The sequence below is a fragment of the Mobula hypostoma genome, chromosome 1, assembly GCF_963921235.1.
Source record: "Mobula hypostoma chromosome 1, sMobHyp1.1, whole genome shotgun sequence".
NCBI classification, from domain to species: domain Eukaryota; kingdom Metazoa; phylum Chordata; class Chondrichthyes; order Myliobatiformes; family Myliobatidae; genus Mobula; species Mobula hypostoma.
In genome coordinates this window covers 200,537,779-200,563,322 of record NC_086097.1, presented here as the reverse complement: position 1 = coordinate 200,563,322, position 25,544 = coordinate 200,537,779, and the positions used below count along the sequence as shown (strand labels likewise).

The following is a 25,544-nucleotide window of genomic DNA, read 5'->3' as shown; positions in this document are numbered from 1 at the left end:
TATTTAGTAGATGGAGTCCACATACATTTTCACTTGTTGGTCATATTCTTATAATTAAAATGATGATCTTCCCAAAATTTTTAAATTTATTTCAGAATATCCCTTTTTTTTGACTAGGAAGTTTTTTGATCGGATGAATTCTATTATTTTATCTTTTATTTGGAATAATAAAAGACCAAGAATTAGCGAATGTCATTTACAAAATTTGAAAAAGGATTGAGGTCTTGCTTTGCCTTATCTAAGAATGTATTATTGAACTGTTAATGTGAGATGCATGTCCTTTTGGTTATATTGGGTTGATAAGAACGATCGGCCAATTTGGGTAGACCTGGAGCTGAAAGCTGTGAAACAGTTTTATTTAACCTCGTTATTGGGAGTTGCTTTACCTATACAATTAGCTAAAGTTGCTAATTTAAACCTATACCCTGTGATTACAAATTTGACTCCAGCTCCATAATTTTTTTAATCTTAAAAAATTTAAACTTTGCAGTTTAATTTATCAAAATTACTTTTTTTATGCCTTCTTTGAGTGATCTAATTTTTTTACTTTGGAAAAATAAAGGTATTAATTCTTTTTAGGATCTATTTAAAGAAGATAGATTGATGTCTTTGAACAATTAATTGATAAATATTCTCTTTCATGCTCACGGTTTTTGCAATACCTTCAAGTTGGACATTTCTTACAAAAATATTTAAGTAATTTTCCTTATCTATTGGAGACTGACCTGTTAGATACTATTATGAGTATCAACGAAGGGTTCTATTGGCAGAATTTATAATTTATTATTACAATAGGATAAGCGTCCTTTATCTAAGATTAAACAGGATTGGGAAAAAATTCAATTTGACTTTTATGATGGAGGATTGGATAGGGATTTTGAAGTTGGTTAACTCTTCTTCGATTTGTGCTAGTCATTCACTGATTCAATTTAAAATTGTACATCGTTACCATTTGTTGAAGGAGAGACTTTCTAAAATGTTTTCTAATGTTGATAGTTATTGTGATAAATGTAAAACTGGGATAGCTACACCGACACATATGTTTGGTCTTGTTCTATATTGGAACAGTTCTGGAAGTCAGTTTTTTCAACAATTTCTAAAGCACTTAAAATTAATCTACAACCTAATAAATTGTGCTTCTTGGAATAATTCCTCAAAATATTCATGGTATTTCTGTGTCTGACCAACATGTTATTGCACTTGTTACATTGATAGCTAGGAGGGCCATTTTGTTGAAGTGGAAGGATACATCAGCTCCCAATTTGTCACAATGGTTCTCTCAAGTGATGCTATGTCTTAGTTTGGAGAAAATTAGAAGTCGAACCTTTGAACCTTGAGAAAAGATGGGGGTCATTTGCTCATTATTATTATTTGAGCTAATTGATAGATTTTCTCCACAATCTAATTGTAAATTTTTTGGTATATTTTTTCTTTCTTGCTGGCGGTTTGATGTTTATTTTTAGAAGCTTTTTGTATGACGCATGGCTCCGGGGTTGTTCACCTAATGGGGTTTTTTCCCTCACTTTTTCTGCTTAGTAGTGTTTTTTTATTGTCATAAAATTTTTGCTTTCAGTCTTTTAAGATAATGTTTGTTTTCTTTGAGACATTGTAAGTGTTGTTACTTCGATGTACTCGTGTTATTTCTTTTGTATAATATAACAATAAAGATTTGAAAAGAAAAAAGAAAGAAAGGATTCATATATACAGAATGGATGTATACAGGGTATACCAGAGTGGATAAGATGACAGATTTTCTCCCTAAAAGGACATTTATGAATGCGATAATATGTTGGCCTTGGGGCCATTATTGCTAATTTCTTGGCATATTGTGATCCTTGATCTAACTTTCATATTCTTATGCTGAATTATTATTGGCATAATGTGTGAAAATGATATGTTAACTTTCTCTTCACCTACTTGCGCTACTTTAGCCTAATATTTAAATAGAGGGCATATAAGAGAAAATCACTTTTTAATCTGAAATAATGGCAGTTCAACCACATTCTATTAAATAGAAAAAAGATTCACCTGTACTGTAAGTCAAAGCATTTTAGAAATGCCATTACCTCAGACTGAAATTTGATAATTCATGAATAAATGTTTGCATACCTTTTTAGAACTTTGAAATGCAGAATAATTAATGTATGATGTGGTAAAAAATGGTCATTCAAATGAAAATCAGGTTAAATTTCAGGTAACAAAAACATTTTTAGAGTTCTAAGAAGCTATGTTGTGATCATTATTTAAAGAAAACAATAACAATATGTTAGATAGTTCCTTAAATAGTTCTATGATAGATACTATTACTAATTTTAGTTGTAAAATTTCAATTCTTGATTGTGTAAGCTAGCATTGTTAAATTATTATACATCTAATTCTATTGTTAAAATGTTAAACATTACTATTTTAAAAATTAATATTACATTTGAGGGACTGTTTAAAGTTTGAGACTACCTGTAAAAATCAGTCGCTCAGCTTTGCCAGGAAAGGAAAAAAAGTAGTTTGTGCATGAACTATTGTTAACTAAAATGTTAAAAATTGGGAGGAGAATTTTCCTTTGCCTTTATTTCATGCAATAGTAGAAGTAGATAACAGTTAAAAGCTCGAACTGTTTTGAACATCTTCTCAAGCATATGTTAATGACAAATTTGTCAATTTTTAATAAGTGAACATGCATTAATGAACATGAAGGATCAAAAATCCATATAATCTTTGTTGTATTTAAATTTTGGACTATGATTTCAGTGAAATTGCCCCCATTATCTGAGAGTTTAGGGACAAAAATGAGACAATGATGTAAGTCATCCAAAAGCTACCTACATTTTTCAAAACAAAGTCCACTTTGAGACCCACCTAGTGCCCAAGTCAGCACAGCTAAGTGAAGTTCCATGGCCATAACAAACCCATTTATTTTAGGCCTCCAATCAAATCCATCACAAATAAACATGACTTCCTGATGAGAATCTTTCTATTATTGTGTTCTGAGGAGAACTAAATTTCAGAACTGGAGTAAATTGGGAGCATCTGGGTCTTAAATATCCAAATAAATAAATTCTATGTTAATGGTTTATTAATCAAGGGACCTGCATTTTGCTGAGGCAATGAGAGTCGTAGAATTGTTCAGCACAGAAGCATGCCCTTGACTCACCCTGTACATGCTGAACTTTATTTCCATTTGCAGTAATTCCATTTGCTCTATATTTTGCCTATTCAAGTGCCTACCTAACTGCTTTTCAAAATATAGTGATCTTTATCTGCATTTACCTCTTCCTTTAGCACCTCATTCCAAATTTTAACGCTCTGTATGGAAAAGCTTTTCCCTCAGATCCCCTTCAAATCTGCTCCCTCTCACCTTGTTTTGATGCCAAATGAGGACAGATAGGGCCAGCTCACTGGGTAACATAGTAAGTTGGGCTGAAGGGTCTGGTTCCATGCTATATAATTCTGTGAGGAGTCACTAAAAGTTATCAATTATCTATATTGATAGCTTATAGAAAATTATTACCAAAATGAATATGGTTAGGTTTTCTCACTTTACTTCATTTATAAAAAGGAAATTTTTTAACCATTTCAGTAGTTGAAAAGCAGTAGTTATCCTTGAACCTGGTGATGTGGGACTTCAGACTAATATACTTGCTGTCTGATGGTAGCCATAAAAAGATGGCATTGCTTGGCTGGTGGGGATCTTTGATGATTTTGCATTCTTGACACAGGGCCTTCTACCAGTGCTGGGAGTGGATGTTCCTGTGATTTATTGGGCAGAGCTCACATCTCGCTGGTGCTGCTTATGTCCCTGCTGTATAAACAAGATTAGCAGCCCTCTGTCTCCTCAATCCAGTTGGATTGGATAGTTCTTGATAAGACACTTTTCACACCTGGATGTATAAATTAATGGTCAATGTCAATTTTTCTCTAAGCAGGAAAATGGAAGCAAAATGTACTTAAAAGAAAAAGACAAAAGTAATTTTTATAGCATGATTTCTAGTTGGGCAAATACACATAGTTTGTATATTTCGGTGTTTAGTTTGATGCCGTCATATAATACAGCAGAATATTTGAAAGGTAATAGCCAATTTAGGCAACATTTTATTGATTCCTGCAAGTGTACATACAGCAGGTGTTCATTCAATTGTAAAGCTTGTTAGTCTCTAATTTTAAATGAGAGAAAATCTGCAGATGCTGGAATTCTAATTAATACACACAAAATGCTAGAGGAGCTCAGCAGGCCAGGCAGCATCTATTGAAAAAAGTAAGTCGATATTTTGACTCACAACGTCGACTGTACCTTTTTCCATAGATGCTGCCTGGCCTGCTGAGTTCCTCCAGTATTTTGTGTGTGTAGTCTCTAACTTTTGATGTTTTATTATTACCTGGCTTGACCATTTTGTTTTTCAGAAAACGTTGGCAGACTGAAGAAACTGGAGTATCTTAATCTGGCTTTAAATAACATTGAATGCATTGAGAATTTGGAGGGTAAGCTGAACTTAAACTTGTCATGGAATAGGTGATCTACTTAAATTCCAAAAGAATTGGATACAGTATTTTCATTTTCCCTGTGAGTTGCCTAAATCAAGCCAACCCATCTCCCACCCGTTAGAACATGTTTGTGCATGGATCTGAATTCTATCCCTCTCTTGCTTTTAGTAGTGCACAACAGTCACATTTTTTTAAGCTTCCAGACTTCATGGTGAGAGTCATGAAATCAAGAATGGAGCTGAGGATGTATACCTGCATAGGCCTCCCCACCACTGACAGCATCTACAGGAGACACTGCCTCAAGAAGGCAGTATCATCCCATATTTTTGTTGATATTGCCAACAGGAGGTACAGAAGCCTGAAGTTTTGGACCAAACTGTACAACACAATAATGCAATACTAGAAACCTCTTACACTACCATGGATGTTTTTTTCTGATTGTCTCTTTTTTTTTGGACTAACATCTTGCTTTTGCACAGTTTTATTTTCTCTTCACAGATTTGAGAAAACAATGTTTTCTATTAAAATAATTCTAGTGGAGCTCCTAATGGTTTAAATAATTGTGTGCAGCAGTGGCGTAGTGGTTAGCGTGATGCTATTACAGCTTGGGCATTCCAGAGTTTGGCGTTCAATTCAATTCGGCATAAGGAGTCTTTATGCCGCTCCCCCCCATGGTTTGCGTGAGGTTTCTCCAGGTCCTCCGATTTCATCTCATTGTCCAAAGATATACCAGACATCTGTTATAAATTGTTTGGTGATTGGGTTGGGGTTAATTGGGGTCGTGTGGTTGCTGGGGTGGCATGGCTCAAAGGGCTAGAAGAGCCTACTCTGCACTGTATTGCTAAATAAATCAATAAATAAAACCAACGGAAATTTTTTCTTAATCTGCCACTGCCAAATAAAATGTGCATGAATAAAACTCGACATTGGGATATAACCATAAAACATTGGAGCAGAATTAGGCCATTTGGCCCATCAAGTCATTCTATCAAGGCTGGTTTGTTATCCCTCTCAAGTGCATTCTCCTGCCTTCTCCCCATAATCTTTTACTTCTTTCCTGATCAAGAAACTTTCAACCTCCACTTTAACCTATTGTAAATGAAAATTATGTAAATTTTTTTCTGTGTTCCCTTCCGATTCAGCTCAGGGCATTCACAAATGCATTTGCAAACAAAGGGAGGCACTGCCATGTGGTAAACACCAAGAAAACACTTTATTAGGACTGGAGCAAATGTAATACGGAAAGTAAACATGTCTACAGTAGCAGCAATACAGAAAGCAAAGTTATATATATCATCCAGCTGATCTGTGGGATGCTGACAAACTTTCTGTCTTTATCTTCCTCTCTCTAATTTGACATATTCTAGCCATCACAATGACAAATGTGTGCTAAGATTTTTTTTGCTTGATCAAGAGATAGTACATCCCCAGTCATTGTAACACATACATCTAGTGCCTTTGGACTGAATGCAGAGTTACCTCAATACTACAAGAGCTGAAACTAGTGTCTGAGTTCTGCAGATTTCCTATGTGTGTTGGACTTTGAAATTCTACAGATATAAGACAGGCTTTTAAGACATTTTAAGGGCTAAGTTTTAACCACTTTGAGATTGAGAGGACAGGTTGATGCAAAAAGCCAACTCCAAACAGATATGAATGCAGTTATTTTGGTTTAGCTCAAGCAGGTGACTGACCTCCGTAGAAGTAATTTGAACATGTTCATAAGGTAGGAAGCCATAGATTTCAGCAGCCAGTCAAATTTAATGACCAAGGACTAGCTTTCTATGGGTTTGTGAAACCTGTACCTAAATTGAAGTCAGGGATATTGGAATGAGTATGTTTGTTTCACCTGCACTGCTTGTAAGAGAAGAATCATTGCTCTACCAAATTTACAGACCTAACCTAAACTTACCATGATCTGCTTCCTTCATGCGATCACCTAATATTACAATCTATATTAGGCCAGTGACTTAAGTAACTTATTTCCCCCAGAGTTGCTTTTTTTAAGCCCCCTGTAGACACTTTCTTCATTAACAGCGTAATCATCCCTGCACTGCTTCCTTCCTTCATCTCCCTTTCTGCAGGAATACATCTTTTTTTTATGTTGCAGCATTAGCCTCTGGTCTCAAACTATTCTTCAAATATGGAATTTTTCTCTTTCCTTGGCAGGCTGTGAATTTTTGAAGAAACTTGACCTAACAGTAAACTTTGTGGGTGAACTGACCAGTGTGGAGTCACTCAAAGCTAATGTACACTTGGAAGAACTTTTTCTGGTTGGAAACCCTTGTTATGAATTTGATGGCTACAGAAAGTTTGTGATTGCTGTTCTCCCACAGCTAAAGGTTAGGAATTTTGACTTCCACGGCATTCCTGTCTTTTAACCATTAGTGTATTATTTTTTTCATAAACACTCAAGATCTATTTAAAGGATTAGGTTTGTTATTTGTGTATCAGATCAAGATATTTGGGAGGGACTTGGAGATGTATTGGTTGATGAAGTGTTTCAGTGTTACAAAATTAGGCAGCTATTTATAGTTCATTTTGGTGAGCATCAGGGAAAATAGCATCAGAGCTGTTATGCCTTACATTTTAACAATTTTATCTCTGGGGATGAGTGATTATCAAAATATAAATCTTTAGTAGCGTGTGATAGACATCTTTTGTAAAGTTGTAATTCTGTAGAAGGATAAAACTATGATAGAACATAGTGCTTCACATTTCCAGTTATTCAACTTCAGTGTTTTAATAGATTTTGTGTTAGATAATCTAATTTATTGATTTAGTTTGTCAACTTTAAGCGACAGAACACAGTTAAGGCAAAGCCCAGAATCACTGGTCTTTCATTGATTCTATTATGGTTATTGTTCTATTATAGATTTTAGTATGCCTGCAAGAAAATGAATCTTAGGGTTGTGTATATTGGCATATTTGTGCTTTGATTATTAATGTACTTTGAACTTTTGAACTTTGAGCTAGCACAGAAGGATATTATTTATTCTGTTGTGTATACACTGGGACATTGGAAAAAGTGATGTATTTTGTTGCTTTTGGCTATTGACTGCATTCGAAAGGAAATCACTGTGAACAACCTTACTAGCTGATTGTAATTTTATCTGCCATATAAATGCCCATTTTCAGACAATGGAATCAATTCTTAATAATGGCACCTTTTATGATTTCAATTAATTTGCTGAAATTCAGCAAGTCAGGCAGAAGGTTGGTTAACATTTTGGGTGGAGACCCTGTCTCAGAACTCTAATTTCTATAACTTTTGTTCTGGGAATGTTTTGGCTTGTAAGGAGGCAATGTAGTTGAAGTCTGCATAAGCTAAAGTATCAAAGTTATAACAATTCTTGTGCTCTATCTCTAATTCTCCAACTGCCTTGAATGAAACTGGACAGTATGTTTTTTCCCCCAAAAGTGTTGCTTCCTCAGAATTTTTTTGCGGTTATGATAGATTGCTTGAAGCTGAAGGCATATATAATTTCAGACTACAGGTTCCACATAGGAATTTGGAGAAACAAGAAATTAACTTTTATTTAATATATTATGTTTAATTGCATAATGGTGCCGACACTTTGTAATAGTTCAATTAAACTAGAAATATTTTGTTGATGATTTTCATTTGTACTCACTGTCTAAGGCTTCTTGCTTAAGTATCCAGCATTAATGGATTCCGGTTGCCCTGATATCGTTTCTCCATAACCACCAAGTTCATCACTGATAGCGCCAAGTTTTGCAGGAAATTAGTCTAACTGGGAATGCAGAAAATGAATCTTTAGTGACACATTGTACTTCATATGCTTGAAGCACATTGCCAACCAGCTGCACATCGTTGCCAAGAAAATTTTCAACAGCATTCTTAAAAGTCTTCCATGTAATTTTCTCCAGTCCCACTAGAAGTTCTTTGAATTGCCTGTCATTGATGACCTGTTTGATTTGTGGACCAATAAAAATGCCTTCCTTAATCTTAGCATCGGTTATTCTGGGAAACACCTGTCTCAAATATTGAAATCCTTCATAGAATTTTTCATAAACCCCAGTTTTATCTGAAGAGAAGGCAAAAATATCTTTGTTTGGTCTATAAGTAGCTTATGTGCCACACTTTTGTGCCTTGGAACCAACTGCTGACAGAGTGGCCAATCCTTCTTAATATAATGAGATTCCTTAGCATGGCTAGCCCATTAATAATTGAAACAACAGTACTTGGTGCATCTGAGCTGCATTCCTAGTAGCAACACTATTACTTTCAGATCTACCACAGATGTTCCAGTTGTAGTTGCTATACTGTGTGTTTTTCAACAAGATTTCCAAATTTTAGTAGTTTTATTTCATGTGTACTGCATAGCCGATTTATGTTGAAGGGTGGACATTGCCACTGTGTAGCAGCATTGCCCTCAGGCTTTACACTGAAGAATCAAAAAAAAGATGCCATTATTGTGGGTCGTGTTAACAACCCAAAGCTGTCAAAAGCCCATTAATGTCAGTGCTGAAACACAGTTGTACGCCTGGGGAAAACAGATTCCATCCTTGTAGTCTTGAACCCAGAACTTCTGGTTTTGCTGTTGACAAACCCAAGTCTCTGACCAGGTCATTTAACTCAGATTAAGTTGTGAGATGAGGTTCACCTGACATAAAGGGATCAATATCAGGATCAGTGGCATTTTCCATTCCAGGGTCATGCATCATAGCATATTTGTGTGCCTCCTCTAGACTCCATGTCTATGGTGCCTTTGGTACTAGACGATCATCAATTGGCACAGGTTTCATGTCTGAAGGGAGATTGGGGTATTCAATGGATTTCTTGTTTTTATCAGAGAAACCAGACACACTGGTCAGTCAGAAGTAGCAGTCTGTCACATGATCCTTCTGCTCTTGCCATATCTTTGGGGCAGCAAACTGTATTGACCTCTGATAACCGCAAAGCCAAGCTCTAAGATCAACAATGCATGTTGCATAACAAATGTAAGGAGCCCAGGTTTTGTCTTGGATGCCAATTTTACACCAAAAATAGAGCTAATAGGCCTTCTTAATAAAAGAAGTGATGCGCCGTCTTTGAGATTTAAGCATATACTTGCCACAAATATAACGAAGTATCTTGGCTACTGCAACATTGATGAGACATTTTGCTGTCACAAGCACTCCTGAAAATGCAATTAATTTATTATGAGTAGACACAATATGCTATGTGCACAAAGCATACATATCAACATGATAACAAACCTATATACGTATAAATGCAATGCATAGAACGATGTGTATGTGGTGCTTTTATGGTCTTTCTAAGACCTGTCCTGCCATGCAGCATCCACCCTGCCTTAGCATGCCCAGGTATGCCTGGTCAAGATAGATAACTTTTCAGCTTACATTGTGGGCAACATTTTAATTGTCTTGAATTATGAATTGAAATAACAAAATAGGTGATTATATATGAATGGTACATGTTTGGGAAATCTCATGACAATTTTCATGATCAGCAGCCCAAAATCCATAAGATGCACCCCAAAGTATTCAGGAAGCAAAATCTTTGTTGTCCAGTGTATCACTCAATGGTTTAATTGCATCAGATTTAGATTCTGCATTAACTGCACTGCACCTTTAACCCAATCCAGTAACATTGTATTGGTATATGATCTATCTTTTCAGTTAAATTCCTTAAATCCTCCTTCCACTGTCTTTTTATTATTCATAACTTCATTGGATTAAAATCGTAGGACTGACTGCAACCCAGGTAGAGAGATCAGAGAATCTGTTAGCATGTCCAATACTCGAGGGAGCAATGACTCATCTCAATGCATCAATGTAGTGCCTTTTCTTCTCTCTCTCTCTCTCTCTCTTGCCCATTATCCCGCTGGTACTTAGAGTAGCAATGAAGGTCCTCCATCACTGGGTGTTCAGAGTTTCCTTTATCAAGTCGGTAGCTTCCTCCTGGTTTTCAGTACTGTCAGTCATGCAAGTCCTGAGACGAGTCTCAGGAATACGTTGCACTCAGATGTAAGAGGAGTCTTCATTGCTGTTTCTGTAATAATTTTGTTTTACCTGTCAGGATTATTAGCCCTGAGCTGAACCCCTGAACCTGGAGGATCGGTGGACCACAAACGGGCCTCTACCCTTTGACCAGTTTGGCATGGGTAAACCTACCAAGAGCTAAAGCATGAAGCCCTGACTCCATCCAACATAGTTCTCTGGGTTATTGAGGCACGCAAGCCTCCAAACCCTATTGACAAGATTGTGGTCCTCTTGGAGGATTGCTAGTTCTTGGATCAGCACATTCAGTGGCAGCTGTGGTTCCACCAGTCAAACAGGAATATGTATCTTCTCCTTGTATCAGGGTCATGAAATTACTCTCTCATTGCCTGTGAAGGAATGAAGACAATTTAGTTATATGTGATGTGATCTCATTTGCTATATTACTAACTTAGTTCACCCTTTGTTTATCTGCAAACTTGTATCCCTTGACCTTTTTGCTCTGCTTTGCTAAGTCTAAGGAAAGTTATGTGTACCTTGGAAAGGAGTGATTACACATTTGTGCAATGTGCAGATCTGTGGTAAAAATAGTGTCTGAAGTGAACACCTCTGCCCTTTTCACTGAAAAAAAAATCTTGTGTTTTGAGAGGTCAAAGAAACCGGGAGAGAAAAATGCAGTAAGTACAGGACTGCATCTAACAGAATTTGCTAGCTGTTAATATACCTTGAATATCTATAGAATCATTTATTTTGATTAAAATTGTAATTATATATTACTCATTTTGTGTTTTGCAGTGGCTGGATGGAAATGAGATCAATCGTTCTGAACAGATCCGGGCACTGCAGGATTTTCCAATGGTGCAACAATGCATATTAGAACAACAGGCAGCTTACATCCTGAAGCGAGCCAAGGAAAAGGAATTGAGGAACTTAGAGGAGAAAAAGATCAATGAAAAAGCAGGAGAAAGGAAGCAAAATCCTATGTCTAATGGATTCTGCAATGATGATGCTGATAATGCCTTGTGGGTGAAGTAATATTGTTTTTATTTTTAGAGAATTTGTAATATGTTCAAAATTATACAATCATAGCATAACGCAGCCTTGAAGAAGACCAACAGACACTGGAAAGTAAACAGAATTAGATGGGAATTGAGTTTGGATTATGAGAGGGCAGAATAGGGCAATACTAAAAGAACTGAGTCAGGTTAAGGCAACAATCTACTGGAGATTAAGTAGTTCATGAAATGACAGAATTATACACCACGGAAGGAAGCATTTTTGATCTGTTGTACCATAGTTTCCCTGAAGTATGTGTATAGTTACTCATCCTTCCAGAGAACACTTTATTTATTCTATAAATACTTCATAGCTTTGAAGATCTCAGTCAGATTCCCCCTTAAGTTTTTTCTCCTCAAGGGGAGCAACTTCAGCATTTCTGGACATTTCATGTTATTGAAGTATTTCATTCCTGATACTATTTTTGTTAGACGCCTCTGTATCCTTTCTAAAAATAAGATACTCTGAATTCACTAGAATACTCCATCCAAGACCTAACCAGTTTTTTATTTATTGTTATTTCTGGTGCTCTCTATCTCTTGTAATCTCATAGTAACATTTTTAACTGTGTTTTTTCTTGTTTTTCGTATCTATAATAATTTTGTTTTGTGAATATCTGGACCTTTTCTCTTCTTGATTTCCTTCACGATTGTACCATTTAATTTCCATTGTTTCTGCAGGCTCAAGGGAAGGATACTAGATACTGGGTGCAGAGTGCAAGACAAATTAAGTGATGCTGGAGTAACGTGTGCAGTTTTGTTCTTTAAAACTGAAGATAAATCTGAATTGGTAGTGTTGCAATGTACATTTACAGGACTTGCTCTGGGATGTGAAGGTTATCCTATGAAGCATGATCCAGTAGGAGTACCCTAAATTTTCTGAAATCTAGAATGGTGGGTGATAACATTATCAAGCAATAGATTCAGAGGCATTGTTGATGTGGATGCAAAGAGACTATACTTAGTTGGAAAATCAGCTAATTAGGATAGAGATATGGAAATTTTTTGTTACTTGGTGATTAGTAAATATTTGGAATTGCCTATCCTAGATGCCAATCGATGGTTTGCTATTGAGCACAATCAAAGCTTAAGACTGGTAATTTTTTGGGTAGTAATGCAATACAGGTGAATTAGGTAAAAAGAAAAAATGGGCCTGGTATAGGACCAGTCATGATTTTGAATGATGGAGTAGACCTGATGGGCTGAATAGCTTCTTGTTAGTAATTCTTTTGTATTCCAGGAATAGTGTGTCCTTTAATCAGAGCTATGCCATGGTTACTAACAGTTTATTGAAATTTTTTATAATTAGGCCTGTAGCATAAGAAATATAATGCCAATTTACTTCAAGGTGGATGAGATCAATGCAGATGCCTCAGCTCCAGGGATTTGGGTTAAATTCTGATCTTTCTGTGTGGTGGGTACACTTCTTGCCTGTGACTGTGCGTGTTTTTACTGTGTTCTGGTTTCCTCTTATTCCCAAAGACATGTTAGTTAGTTAATTGGTTCCTGTACAAGTTACCCATTAATATACGAACCTGTCAAAAAGAATGAAAGGAGAGCTGATGTGTATATAAGGGAGAATAGGTTGCAGGGTGTAAGAAAGGTAAAGGGGAGAGTGGAACTGACGGGCTAGTTCTACTGAAAGATGATGTAGATCTGATGAGCTGAATGAGCCCCTTCAGAGCTTTAATATGCAAGTAAGTTTGGTAAAGGAAAGTCCCCCAGTTACATGGTGTGCCAGATTGTTTTATTAAGAACTAGGTAGCAACCTGCTTGTTACATGTTATATAGCTTCCTTTCCCTCTACATACCTGGTATGATGAGTGCTGGAAGACACTAACGGGTTTATGCATACCTTCTGTCTTAGGTGAGGATGTAGACGGGATTTTGAATTGTGTTCATTCCTTTCCCTGTACATTTAATTTCACCTCTAACCCCGGAGATATTATAAGGACCCTCCTTTGCCAGAACTTTTCTGATTCCCCTCACTGAGAATTCTGAAGATAAACAGCTCACTCTACCACCTCTGCTAATATCTGCACTCATAACTGTGTTGTTTTTTTTTAATCTCCAGCCCTACACACTTCTTTTAAGTGGCACAGTGCCTTTGACATTTTAGGTTCAGGTATAACCATATAAAAAGCGATTTGCATTGGCTTTTCACCTTATTAAACATCCTCCTGCATATGCAATCCTCAACATCTTGTTACCCGTTTATTTTCATGTCTCACTTGCCTAGTCCCACTGACCTGCAACCAGACCATAGCCTCCATGCCCTCCTATCAATGTTCCTATCTAAATTTCTCTTAAATGTTGGCATTGAACTGGCATCTACCACTTCTGCTGGCAGCCTGTTCTACATTCTCACCACCCTCTGCGTAAATAAGATCCCCCTCATGTTCCCCTTAAACATTTCACCTTTCAATCTTAAACCTTGAATTCTGGTTCTGGTTTCACTCAACCTCAGTGGAAAAAGCCTAACTCTATTTACCCTATCTATATCCCTCAAAATTTTGTATACCTCTATCAAATCTCCCCTAATTTTTCTGGGCTCCTGGGAATAAATTTCGAAGCTATTCAATCTTTCCAATAATTCAGGTCCTCAAGTCTTGGCAATATCCTTGTAAATTTTCTCTGTACTCTTTACATCTTACTTGCATCTTTCCTGTATGTAGGTGATCAAAACTGCACATAATACTCCAAATTAAGCCTCACCAACATCTTAAATTTGAACATAACATCTGAATTCTTGTAGTTAGTACTTTGATTTATGAAGGCCAATGAGCCAAAAGCTTTCTTTATGACTCTATCTACCTGTGACACCACTTTCAAGGAATTATGGATCTGTATTCCCAAATTCCTCTGTTCTATCACTCTCCTCAGTGCCATACCTCTTACTGTGTAAGTCCTACCCTGGTTTGTCCTCTGAAAGTGTAACACCTCCTGCTTATCTGCAAGAAATTCCATTTGCCAAGTAACTGAACCTTCTTGACCAGTCTCCCATGTGGGATCCTCTCAAAGGCCTTGTAGACAGCATCCACTGCTTTGCCTTCATCAACTTTCCTGGTAACCTACTTGAACAACTCTGTAAGATTGGTTAGAAATGTCCTACCACGTACAAAGCTGACTATTCCTAATAATTCACTGTCCTTTCAAATACTTGTATATCTGGTCCTTTAGAATATTATCCAATAACTTGCCCACTACCGATGTCAGTCTCACTGGCCTATAAGTTCCTAGCTTATTCTCAGAGTCTTTCTTAAACAACAGGACATTAGGTATCCTCCAGTCATCCAGCTCCTCACCAGTGGCTAAGGACATTTTAAATATCTCTGCTCGAGCCCCTGCAATTTCTGCAGTAGCCTCCCACAGGGTCCAAGAGAACACCTTATCAGGCCTTGGAGATTTATCCACCCTAATTTTCCTGAAGACAGCAAACACCTCCTCTGTAGTCTGTATATGGTCCATTACCTCACTGCTGCTTTGCCTCACTTATATAAACTTTGTGTCTGTGTTTGTCTCCTGAGTAAAAACAGATGCAAAAAATTCATTTAAGATGTCCCCCATCTCTTTTGGCTCTTTGCTCCATCGAATTTTCTCTTTGGTTTAGCTGTGCTAGCAATGTTCAATGCAAACCCCAGAAACAGAATATTTCTATTTAGTATTAGTATTATTCAACTGTCTGACATTAACAACTTGGCTTTAAACTACCTTTTTCAATTTCTCTTAAATACCAGGCGCTGATAATGTGGTATGAGTGCACTGGTATTTCTTAGAGTTGAGTAGTCATAGAATTGTACTCGAGATGAGGTATCTTTTAATAATATGGGCTTGTATAGGAGTAATTTTCATGCTGTAGTGTCCCTGGCTTTTTTATCTACCACTAGATTTCCCAACTTTATTGAATACAATTTCCTTTCACTCCTTTCCTTCACATTCTCTTGTCATTTAGTTAAATTATCTGTATTCTACTGATCACAGATACTTCTGACAATTTTCTCCTGGCTGTTTTCTCTAATTCAGTCTTGCCTGTTCTGTTGAAGTACAAGGGACCTGAAATATTAACTCCAGTTTCTTTCTGTTGGTAGTCTTTGATCTGTGTTTGGGGAATAATATTGGCTAATTCAACAGGAAAGATCTCCGAATAATGTCAGAAGACACCTCTGGAATTAGTGTTCCTTCAGTACAGCGTATAAGACTAAAATGTCAGCCTGTTTAAGTTAGTCAAATATGACTTGCTCTTTGCAAATCCACTATATAATTGTCCCTTAGTGGTCCTTGTATTCTTAAGTATTTAGAAAAGAAATTTTTGCTTGTTCACTTATGTTATACAGTATATGCACATATGCACTCAGTGGCCACTTTATTAAGTACACTGTTCACCTGCTCGTTAATGCAAATATCTAATCAGAAAACCATATTGCAGCAACTCAGTGCATAAAAGCACGCAGCCATGGTTTTCTCTTAAATGGTGAACTCAACACCACATCCACTACATCTGCTGGCAGCTCGTTCCACACTCTTACCACCCTCTGAATGAAGAAGTTCCCCCTCATGGCTCCTTAAATATTTCATCTTTCACCCTTAACCCATGACCTCTAGTTGTAGTCTCACCCACCCTCAGTAGGAAAAAGCCTGATAAATTTATCTCCTCATAATCTTACATACCTCTGTCAATCTCCTAGGCTCTAAGGAATAAATTCCAAGCTTATTCAACCTTTCTCTATAATTCAGGCCCTCAAGACCCGATAGCATACCTGTAAATTTTCTCTGCACTCTTTCAATTTTATTTGCATCTTTCTTGCATATAGGTGACCAAAACTGCACACAATACTCCAAATTAAGCCTTATCAATGTCTAATACTTCAACATATCTGAGCTCCAGTACTCAATACATTGATTTATGAAGGCCAATGACCTAAGCTTTCTTTATGACCCTATCTACCTGTGATGCCACTTTCAAGGAATTATGGATCTGTATTGCCAGTTCCCTCTGTCCTATGGCAATCCTCAGTGCCTAAACTCTCAATGTGTAAGTCCTACCCTGGTTGTCCTCCTGTAGTACAATACTTCACATTGTCTGCATTAAATTCCATCTACCAAGTCACTGAACCTTCTTGACCAGCCTCCCATGCAGGGTCTTGTCAGAAGCCTTGCTGTGTAGACAACATTCATTGCTTTGACTTTATCAACATTCCTGGTAACCATGAAAATCTCTATAAGACTAGTTAGTAACTGCCTACCACATACAAAGCTGATTATGCGGTATCATTTCCTGTCTATCCAAATACTTGTATATCTGGTCCTTTAGATTACATCCAATAGCTTTCCCTCTACTGATGTTAGGCTCATCGGCCTATAATTTCCTGGCTTATTCTCAGAGCCTTTCTTAAACAATGGAACAACATTAGCTATTCTCCAATCCTCCAGCAGCTCACCCGTGGCTCGGTCTTTCTGCTAGGCCCCTGTAATTCCTGCACTAGATTCCCACGGTGTCCGAGGGACCACATTGTCAAGCCCTGGAGATTTATTCACCCTAATTTGCCTCAAGGCAGCAAACACCACCTCCTCTGCAATCTCTCTAGGGTCCATGGCCTCACTGGTGTATGGCCACACATCTATGGACTCAGTGTCCATCTCCAGAGTAAATACAGATGCAAGATATCCATTCAAAATCTCCTGCATCTCTTTTTTATCTGTGCATAGATTATCCCTCTGATCTTCCAGTGGACCAAGTTTGTCCCTTCCTATCCTTTTGCTCTTAAAATGCATGTGGGTAAAAACCCTTAGGATTCTCCTCCAACCTGTCTGCTAGAGCAACCTCATGTCTTCTTTTATCCCTTCTGATATCCTCCTTAAACATTCTCTTGAATTTCTTACACTCCTCAAGTGTAAAACCCTGACTCCAGCCAACATACAGTTCAAGAAAATGTTTGTGAACCCTTAGCAATTATCTGGTTTTCTGCATTAATTACTCATAAAATGTGCTCTGATCTTCATCTAAGTCACAATAATAGACAAACACAATCTGCCTAAACTAGTAACACACAAACAATTGTACTACTTCTCATCAATACTGAGTACATCATTTAAATAATCACAGTCTAGGTTCCAAAAAAGTATGTGGACCTCTGGTAAATGCTTTCTACAAAAGCTATTTGGAGTCAGGTTTTCCAATCAATGAATGCTGACAGAGGTGAAAAAGAACTAGGGTTACAGCAAAAGACCTGAAGAAATCTCTTGTACTTGCTGAAGTCTCTGTAGTGTGTCCACTATAAGAAAAACACCGAACAAGAATGGTGTTCATGGAAAGATACCACAGAGGAAAACACTTCTGTCCAAAAAAAAAAGATAACTACATGTCTCAAGTTTGCAGAAGACCACCTGGTTGTTCTACAATATTTCTGAAATAATGTTCTGTGGACAGATAAGAGCATAAGACATGGGAGCAGAATTAGGCCATCTGACCCACCGAGTCTGTTCTGCCATTCAGTTATGCCTGATCCTTTTTTTAATCTACTCCTCAACCCCAGTTCCTGGCCTTCTCCCTATAACCTTTGATGCCATTTCCAATTAAGAACATATCAATCTCTGCCTTAAATACACCCAATGACCTGGCCTGCACAACTGCATGTGGCCATAAATTCACCACCCTTCAGCTAAAGAAATTTTTCTGCATCTCTGTTTTGAAAGGGCACCCCTCTATCCTGAGGCTGTGCCCTCTTGTCCTAGACTCCCCCACCATGGGAAGCATCCTTTCTGAATCTACTCTGTCTAGGCCTTTCAACATTCGAAAGGTTTCAATGAGATCCCCCCTCATCCTTCTGAATTCCAGCAAGTACAGACCCAGAACTATCAAACGTTCGCCATATGATAAACTTTTCATTCCTGGAATCATTCTTGTGAACTTCCTCTGGACCCTCTCCACTGCCAGAACATCTTTTCTAAGATGAGGGCCCAAAACTGTTCACAATACTCAAGGTGAGGCCTCACCAGTGACTTATAGAGCCTCAGCATCACATCCTTGCTCTTGTATTATAGGCCTCTTGAAATGAATGCTAACATGGCATTTGCCTTCCTCACCACTGACTCAGCCTGCAAGTTAACCTTCAGGGTGTTCTGCACAAGGACTCCCAAATCCCCCTGCATCTCAGATTCCTGGATTTTCTCCCTGTTTAGAAAATAGTCCACACATTTATTTCTACTACCAAAGTGCATGGTCATGCATTTTCCAACATTGTATTTGATTTGCCATTTTCTTGCCCATTCTCCTAATCTGCCTAAGTCCTTCTGCATCCTACCTGTTTCCTCAACACTACTTTCCCCTTCCCCAATCTTCGTATCAGATAAGACAGAAGTTGAACTTATTGGCAGAAATGCATACCGTTATGTTTGGAGGAAAAAGGGCACTGCACACCAACACCAAAACCTCATCCCAAGTGTGACACATGGTGGAAGGAGCATCATGGTTTGGAACTGCTTTGCTGCCTCAAGTCCTGGACAGCTTGTAATTGTTGACAGAACAATGAATTCAAAATTATATCAAGACATTTGACAGGAGAATTCAGGGTAGCAGTCCATCACCTGAAACTTATTAGAAGTTGGATGATGCAGCAAGACAATGATCAGAAACACAAGAGCTTTGGAATGGCGAAGTCAAAGTCCAGACCTTAAACTAATTGAGATGCTGTGGCATGACCTGAAGAGGGCTGTTCATGAAAAGTATCCCAGAAATATTGATGAACTGAAACAGTTTTGTGTGGAGGAATGGTCTAAAATTCCTTCTCGCCATTGTGCAAGTCTGATAAGCAGCTACAGGAAATGTTTGGTGGAGGTTATTGCTGCTGAAGGAGATTCTACCAGTTAATAAATAAAAGCTCACATACTTTTTCCAGCCTGGACTGTGAAAGATTAAACAATGTGTTCAATAAAGACATGAAAAGTACAATTGAAAAGGCAGTTAGTGACTTGCAGTAGGTGAAGGTCAGACCATACTTTATGAGTAATTTATGCAGAATAACAGGTAATTGCAGAGGGTTCACAAACTTTTCTTGAAACTGTACCTCATCTGTTTCTGCCAACCTATACCTGCTATGCACTTCCTTTCCTTAACCAGGTCCTCAATATCTTCCAAAAACCAGGGTTTCATAGTGGGTCTCGGCCTGAAATGTCGACTGTACCTCTTCCTAGAGATGCTGCCTGGCCTGCTGCGTTCACCAGCAACTTTGATGTGTGTTCCTTGAACTTGCAGCATCTGCAGAATTTCTGTTGTTTTCATAAACTTACATTATTATCCTTGCCTTTTATTCTGTCGGGGACAAGTAACTCTGTATTCTCCAAATTTCACTTTTGAAGGCCTCCGACTTAGCAAGTACACATTTGCCAGAAAACAATCTGTTCCAATCCGAATATTCCAGATCTTTTGACACCATTAAAATTGACTTTTCTCCCATTTAGACTCTCAGCATGAGGATCAGACCTATCCTTCTTTATAATTATCTTGAAATTGATGGCATTATGATCACTACCTGCAAAGTGTTCCCTACACAAACTTCTGGTTTGGTAAATCCACTTTGGAAGGAATAATAGAAGAGCAGATTATTATGTAAGCGGTGAAAGATTGCAACATGCTGTTGTGCAGAGGGACTTGGCAGTGCTTGTTCATGATTCGCAGAAAGTTGGCTTGCAGGTACAACAGGTTATTAAGAAGGCAAATGGAATGTTGGCCTTCATTGCTAGAGGGATTGAATTCACGAGCAGGGAGGTCGTGCTGCAACTATACAGGATACTGGTGAGGCCGCACCTGGAGAACAGGTTGATTCCAGAGATGAAGGTGTTAACCTATGAGGAGAGATTGAGTCGCTTGGGACTAGACTCTTTGGATTTCAGAAGAATGAGAGGGGATCTTATAGAAACGTACAAAATCTTGAAAGGGATAGATAAGATAGAAGTAGGAAAATTGTTTCCATTGGTAGGTGAGACTAGAACTAGGGGTCATTGCCTCAAGATTCAGGGGAGAAGATTTAGGATGGAGATGAGGAGAAACTGTTTTTCCAGAGAGTGGTGAATCTGTGGAATTCCCTGCCCAGGGAAGCAGTTGAGGCTTCTTCACTAAATATATTTAAGATACAGTTAGATTTTTACATAGTAGGGGAATTAAGGGTTATGGGGTTAAGGTAGATGGAGCTGAGTTTACGGACAGATCAGCCACGATCTTATTGAACGGCAGGGCAGGCTTGATGAGCTGGATGGCCTACTCCCGCTCCTATTTCGTATGTTCTTATGTACTGTCATTTGCCCTGTCTCATTCCCTAATATGAGCTCTAGTATTGCACTCTCTCTAGTTGTGACTTCTATTTTCTAATTAAGGCAACTTTCCTGAACATATTTGACAAGTTCCTTCCCATCCAGCCCTTTTATAGTATGTAAGTCCCAGTCAATATCTGGAAAGTTAAAGTCATCTTCTTTAACAAGTTTATGTTAATTGCAACAGTCTGCAATCTCACTACAAATTTGCTCCTCTAAATCCCACAGACTGTTGCATGGTCTATAATACCTTTCTTATTTCACACTTTTACCCATAAAACCTTATTGGACCCCAAAGCAGTACACCTGTTGTTGAGGGGAATCCTATCCCCTTACCCAGTCCGGATGGTCACCCAGTTGCCTGTGTCCTGTGCCTTGGGTGTAACTACCTTCCTCTATGTCCTATTAACCTCTCAGCCTCCTGAATGATCCTGAGTTCATACTTTTCCATCTCCAACCCCTTAACATGGTCTGTTCGGAGCTGCAGCTTGATACACTGCTTGCAGGTGTAGTAGTCATGGACACTGGAGATCGTCCTGCCTTCCCACATCCCACAAGAGGAGCATTACAGCATCCAGTCTCGTATCCCCACTGCTCTAAGTTTGCAAAAAGAATGAGAGAATAGATAATTGAAGAAAAAATATCTACCTTCAGCATATGCCTGAACTCCCCACTCTAACACTGGCTTACTCCATCAATGGCCGCTCCCATAATGGCCATTTCACTTAAAACTAACTTCTTTTTATTCGTCCTTGCTGTGTGCCTAATTATGTGCAACCTGTGTCTCCTCGGGACTGTGGTGTGCAAAATGTGTTGATTGCCCCACTTGCTTCTTTTAAACTTTCTCTCCCAAAATGCAATCTGGTGTTGCCTCAGGACTGTGGCACTCAAAATGTGGATGCTGACCTTTTTATACATCTACACGAATCCCATTTGCCCACATTAAGATTGTATCCTTCACTGTCTTGTTTATTTAATTATTTGTCAAAATGCTTTTTAACCATATTTGTATCTGATTCTACCACTGCTCTGGCAGCTCCATCCAGATTCAACCACTCTTTATGTGTAAAAGAATATTTAGTCCCCTGTTTCCTTTAAAGCTTCTTTTTCTCACATTAAATCTCAGCCTTTTGTTTTTGATATTCTTACCATGGGAAAAAACTATCACCTATCCTATTTATGCCTTTCATAATCATATGTATTTTTATCAGGTCATCCCTTTGGATTTTTTACTATTAATATATCAGCACACTTCTAATTCATATTTTAGCATATTGCGTGCAGTTATAATAAATGTTGGCGCGTGGCCAAGTGGTTAAGGCATCGGTCTAGTGATCTGAAGGTTGCTAGTTCGAGCCTCAGCTGAGGCAGCGTGTTGTATCCTTGAGCAAGGCACTTAACCATACATTGTTCTGCAACGACACCTGTGCCAAGCTGTATCGGCCCTAGTGCCCTTCCCTTGGACAACATCGGTGGCATGGAGAGAGGAGACTTGCAGCATGGACGACTGCCGGTCTTCCATACAACCTTGCCCAGGCCTGCATCCTGGACACCTTCCAAGGTGCAAATCCATGGTCTCATGAGACTAACGGATGCCTATATATATAATAAAATACCAGTGAATCAAGTGAATTTAAAAAGAATACAGGAGATAGGGCCTTTCCGAACTTAACAGGAACATTGGGACAGAGCTCCATTGTGTTTTAAAGAAGAATCAAAATGGGGGCCTTGATGAGTTTAAAAGAACCATGGAAACCAGGTGTCACATGCCAACTCACTATATTTTAGAGTTTTGCTATAATAATTTGGAAAGGAAAAACATGTCAGATCGCATGTGTCTCTCACATATAATTTTGGAACATCAGTAGGTTCAGCTGCATTGTATTTTCCTGTTGTTGAAGAATCATTTTGGATTATTGTTTCTTATTTTCTCTTCTATTAAGACTTGTTCAAGGTCAGAACACAGAAAGTGAGCAAAGCAACACTGATGCAAAAGAGGGTAAAGCTCTCACAAAAACAGATGAAGATGAGATGAACAAAAAATTCTGGGAGGAGCCTTCATATTACACACCTGAATCAAGACTGGAAACCCACAGATATATTGAGAAGATGAGGAAATCTAAAGAGCAGGACAAGTAACATTATTAGTAGTAAATATATTAATATAGTAAATGAAATGCATATTTCTAATTATTTTAAGGTAAAACATTACAAATGGAAATGTTTATAAATTGTCAATGAGAAACTGTCTCCATATTTTCTTTTTCTTTCTATGTCTTGAAATTGCATTTTTCTGTTAACTTATGCCTGACTCTTGACACTTTTTAAGTTCTTCACTTTCATTTGCTTTCCTAACCTTCATTTTAAGAGTTATTCTGTATGAGTGAAAATAGATAGTGATAGTGGTAATTGGGGAAGGGCAAGTTATGAGGCTATAAGGCTAGAACTTGCGGGTGTGAATTGGGATAATATTTTTGCAGAGAAATGTACTATGGACATGTGGTCGATGTTTAGGGATCTCTTGCAGAATGTTAGGGATATTTGTCCCGGTGAGGAAGATAAAGAATGGTAGGGTGAAGGAACCATGGGTGACAAGTGAGGTGGAAAATCTAGTCAGGTGGAAGAAGTCAGCATACATGAGTTTTAGGAAGCAAGGATCAGATGGGTCTATTGAGGAATATAGGGAAGCAAGAAAGGAGCTTAAGAAGGGGCTGAGAAGAGCAAGAAGGGGGCATGAGAAGGCCTTGGCGAGGAGGGTAAAGGAAAACCCCAAGGCATTCTTCAATTATGTGAAGAGCAAAAGGATGACAGAAGTGAAGGTAGGACCAATTAGAGATAAAGTTGGGAAGATGTGCCTGGAAGCTGTGGAAGTGAGCGAAGTCCTCAATGAATACTTCTCTTCGGTATTCACCAATGAGAGAGAACTTGATGACGGTGAGGACAATATGAGAGAGGTTGATGTTCTGGAGCATGTTGATACTAAGGGAGAGGAGGTGTTGGAGTTGTTAAATTAGGATGGATAAGTTCCCGGGGCCTAACGGAATATCCAGGCTGCTCCATGAGGCAAGGGAAGAGATTGCTGAGCCTTTGGCTAGGATCTTTATGTCCTTCTTGTCCACGGGAATGGTACTGGAGGATTGGAGGGAGATGAATGTTGTCCCTGTGTTCAAAGAAGGTAGTAGGGATAATCTGGGTAATCATAGACCAGTGAGCCTTACGTCTGTGGTGGGAAAGCTGTTGGAAAAGATTCTTAGCGATAGGATCTATGGGCATTTAGAGAATTATGGTCTGATCAGGGACAGTCAGCATGGCTTTGTAAAGGGCAGATCGTGTCTAACAAGCCTGATAGAGTTCTTTAAGGAGGTGACCAGGCATATAGATGAGGGTAGTGCCGTGGATATGATCTACATGGATTTTAGTAAGGCATTTGACAAGGTTCCACACGGTAGGCTTATTCAGAAAGTCAGAAGGCATAGGATCCAGGGAAGTTTGGCCAGGTGGATTCAGAATTGGCTTGCCTGCAGAAAGCAGAGGGTCGTGTTGGAGGGAGTACATTCAAACTGGAGGATTGTGACTAGCAGTGTCCCACAAGGATCAATTCTGGGACCTCTACTTTTTGTGATTTTTATTACTGACCTGGATGTGAGGGTAGAAGGGTGGGTTGGCAAGTTTGCAGACGACACAAAGGTTGGTGGTGTTGTGGATAGTGTAGAGGATTGTCGAAGATTGCAGAGAGACATTGATATGATGCAGAAGTGGGCTGAGAAGTGGCAGATGGAGTTCAACCCGGAGAAGTTTGAGGTGGTACACTTTGGAAGGACAAACTCCAAGGCAGAGTACAAAGTAAATGGCAGGATACTTGGTAGTGTGGAGGAGCAGAGGGAACTGGGGGTATATGTCCATAGATCCCTGAAAGTTGCCTCACAGGTAGATAGGGTAGTTAAGAAAGCTTGTAGGGTGTTGGCTTTCATAAGTTGAGGAATAGAGTTTAAGAGTCGCGAGGTAATAATGCAGCTCTATAAAATTCTGATTAGGCCACACTTGGAGTACTGTGTCCAGTTCTGGTCGCTTCACTATAGGAAGGATGTGGAAGCATTGGAAAGGGTACAGAGGAGATTTACCAGGATGCTGCCTGGTTTAGAGAGTATGCATTATGATCAGAGATTAAGGGAGCTAGGGCTTTACTCTTTGGAGAGAAGAAGGATGAGAGGAGACATGATAGAGGTATACAAGATATTAAGAGGAATAGATAGAGTGGACAGCCAGCACCTCTTCCCCAGGGTACCACTGCTCAGTACAAGAGGACATGGCTTTAAGGTAAGGAAGTTCAAGGGGGATATCAGAGGAAGGTGTTTTACTCAGAGAGTGGTTGGTGCGTGGAATGCACTGCCTGAGTCAATGGTGGAGGGAGATACACTAGTGAAGTTTAAGAGACTACTAGACAGGTATATGGAGGAATTTAAGGTGGTGGGCTTATATGGGAGGCAGGGTTTAAGAGTCGGCACAACATTGTGGACCGAAGGGCCTGTACTGTGCTGTACTATTCTATGTTCTATGTTCTACAGTATTTTATGACAAAGGAACGGCAGCTAAATCTGACATTATCTGAACTCATTACTTGAACATACACATCCAGCAGGAGATGTTGGCTCATGAGATAGAGTGGAGATTCTGGCCAACTTTTATTTTTACTACTTTTGTGATAAAGACCTCAATTAACACTTGCTGCCTTTTTGAGTA

At 38.6% G+C, this 25,544-nt stretch overlaps 1 protein-coding gene across 3 annotated transcripts in view; it reads left to right on the top strand.

The window, feature by feature from the left end:
* The window catches only part of dnaaf11 (dynein axonemal assembly factor 11), a 52,919-nt gene that overhangs the window by 5,765 nt on the left and 21,610 nt on the right, over nt 1–25,544 (top strand). For all 3 annotated transcript variants that reach the window (XM_063041615.1, XM_063041605.1, XM_063041596.1), the window contains exons 3-6: nt 4,396–4,473; nt 6,646–6,818; nt 11,239–11,465; nt 22,748–22,939. In XM_063041615.1, coding sequence (XP_062897685.1) covers nt 4,396–4,473; nt 6,646–6,818; nt 11,239–11,465; nt 22,748–22,939 — 670 coding nt within the window. The remainder of the gene's footprint in view (nt 1–4,395; nt 4,474–6,645; nt 6,819–11,238; nt 11,466–22,747; nt 22,940–25,544) is intronic.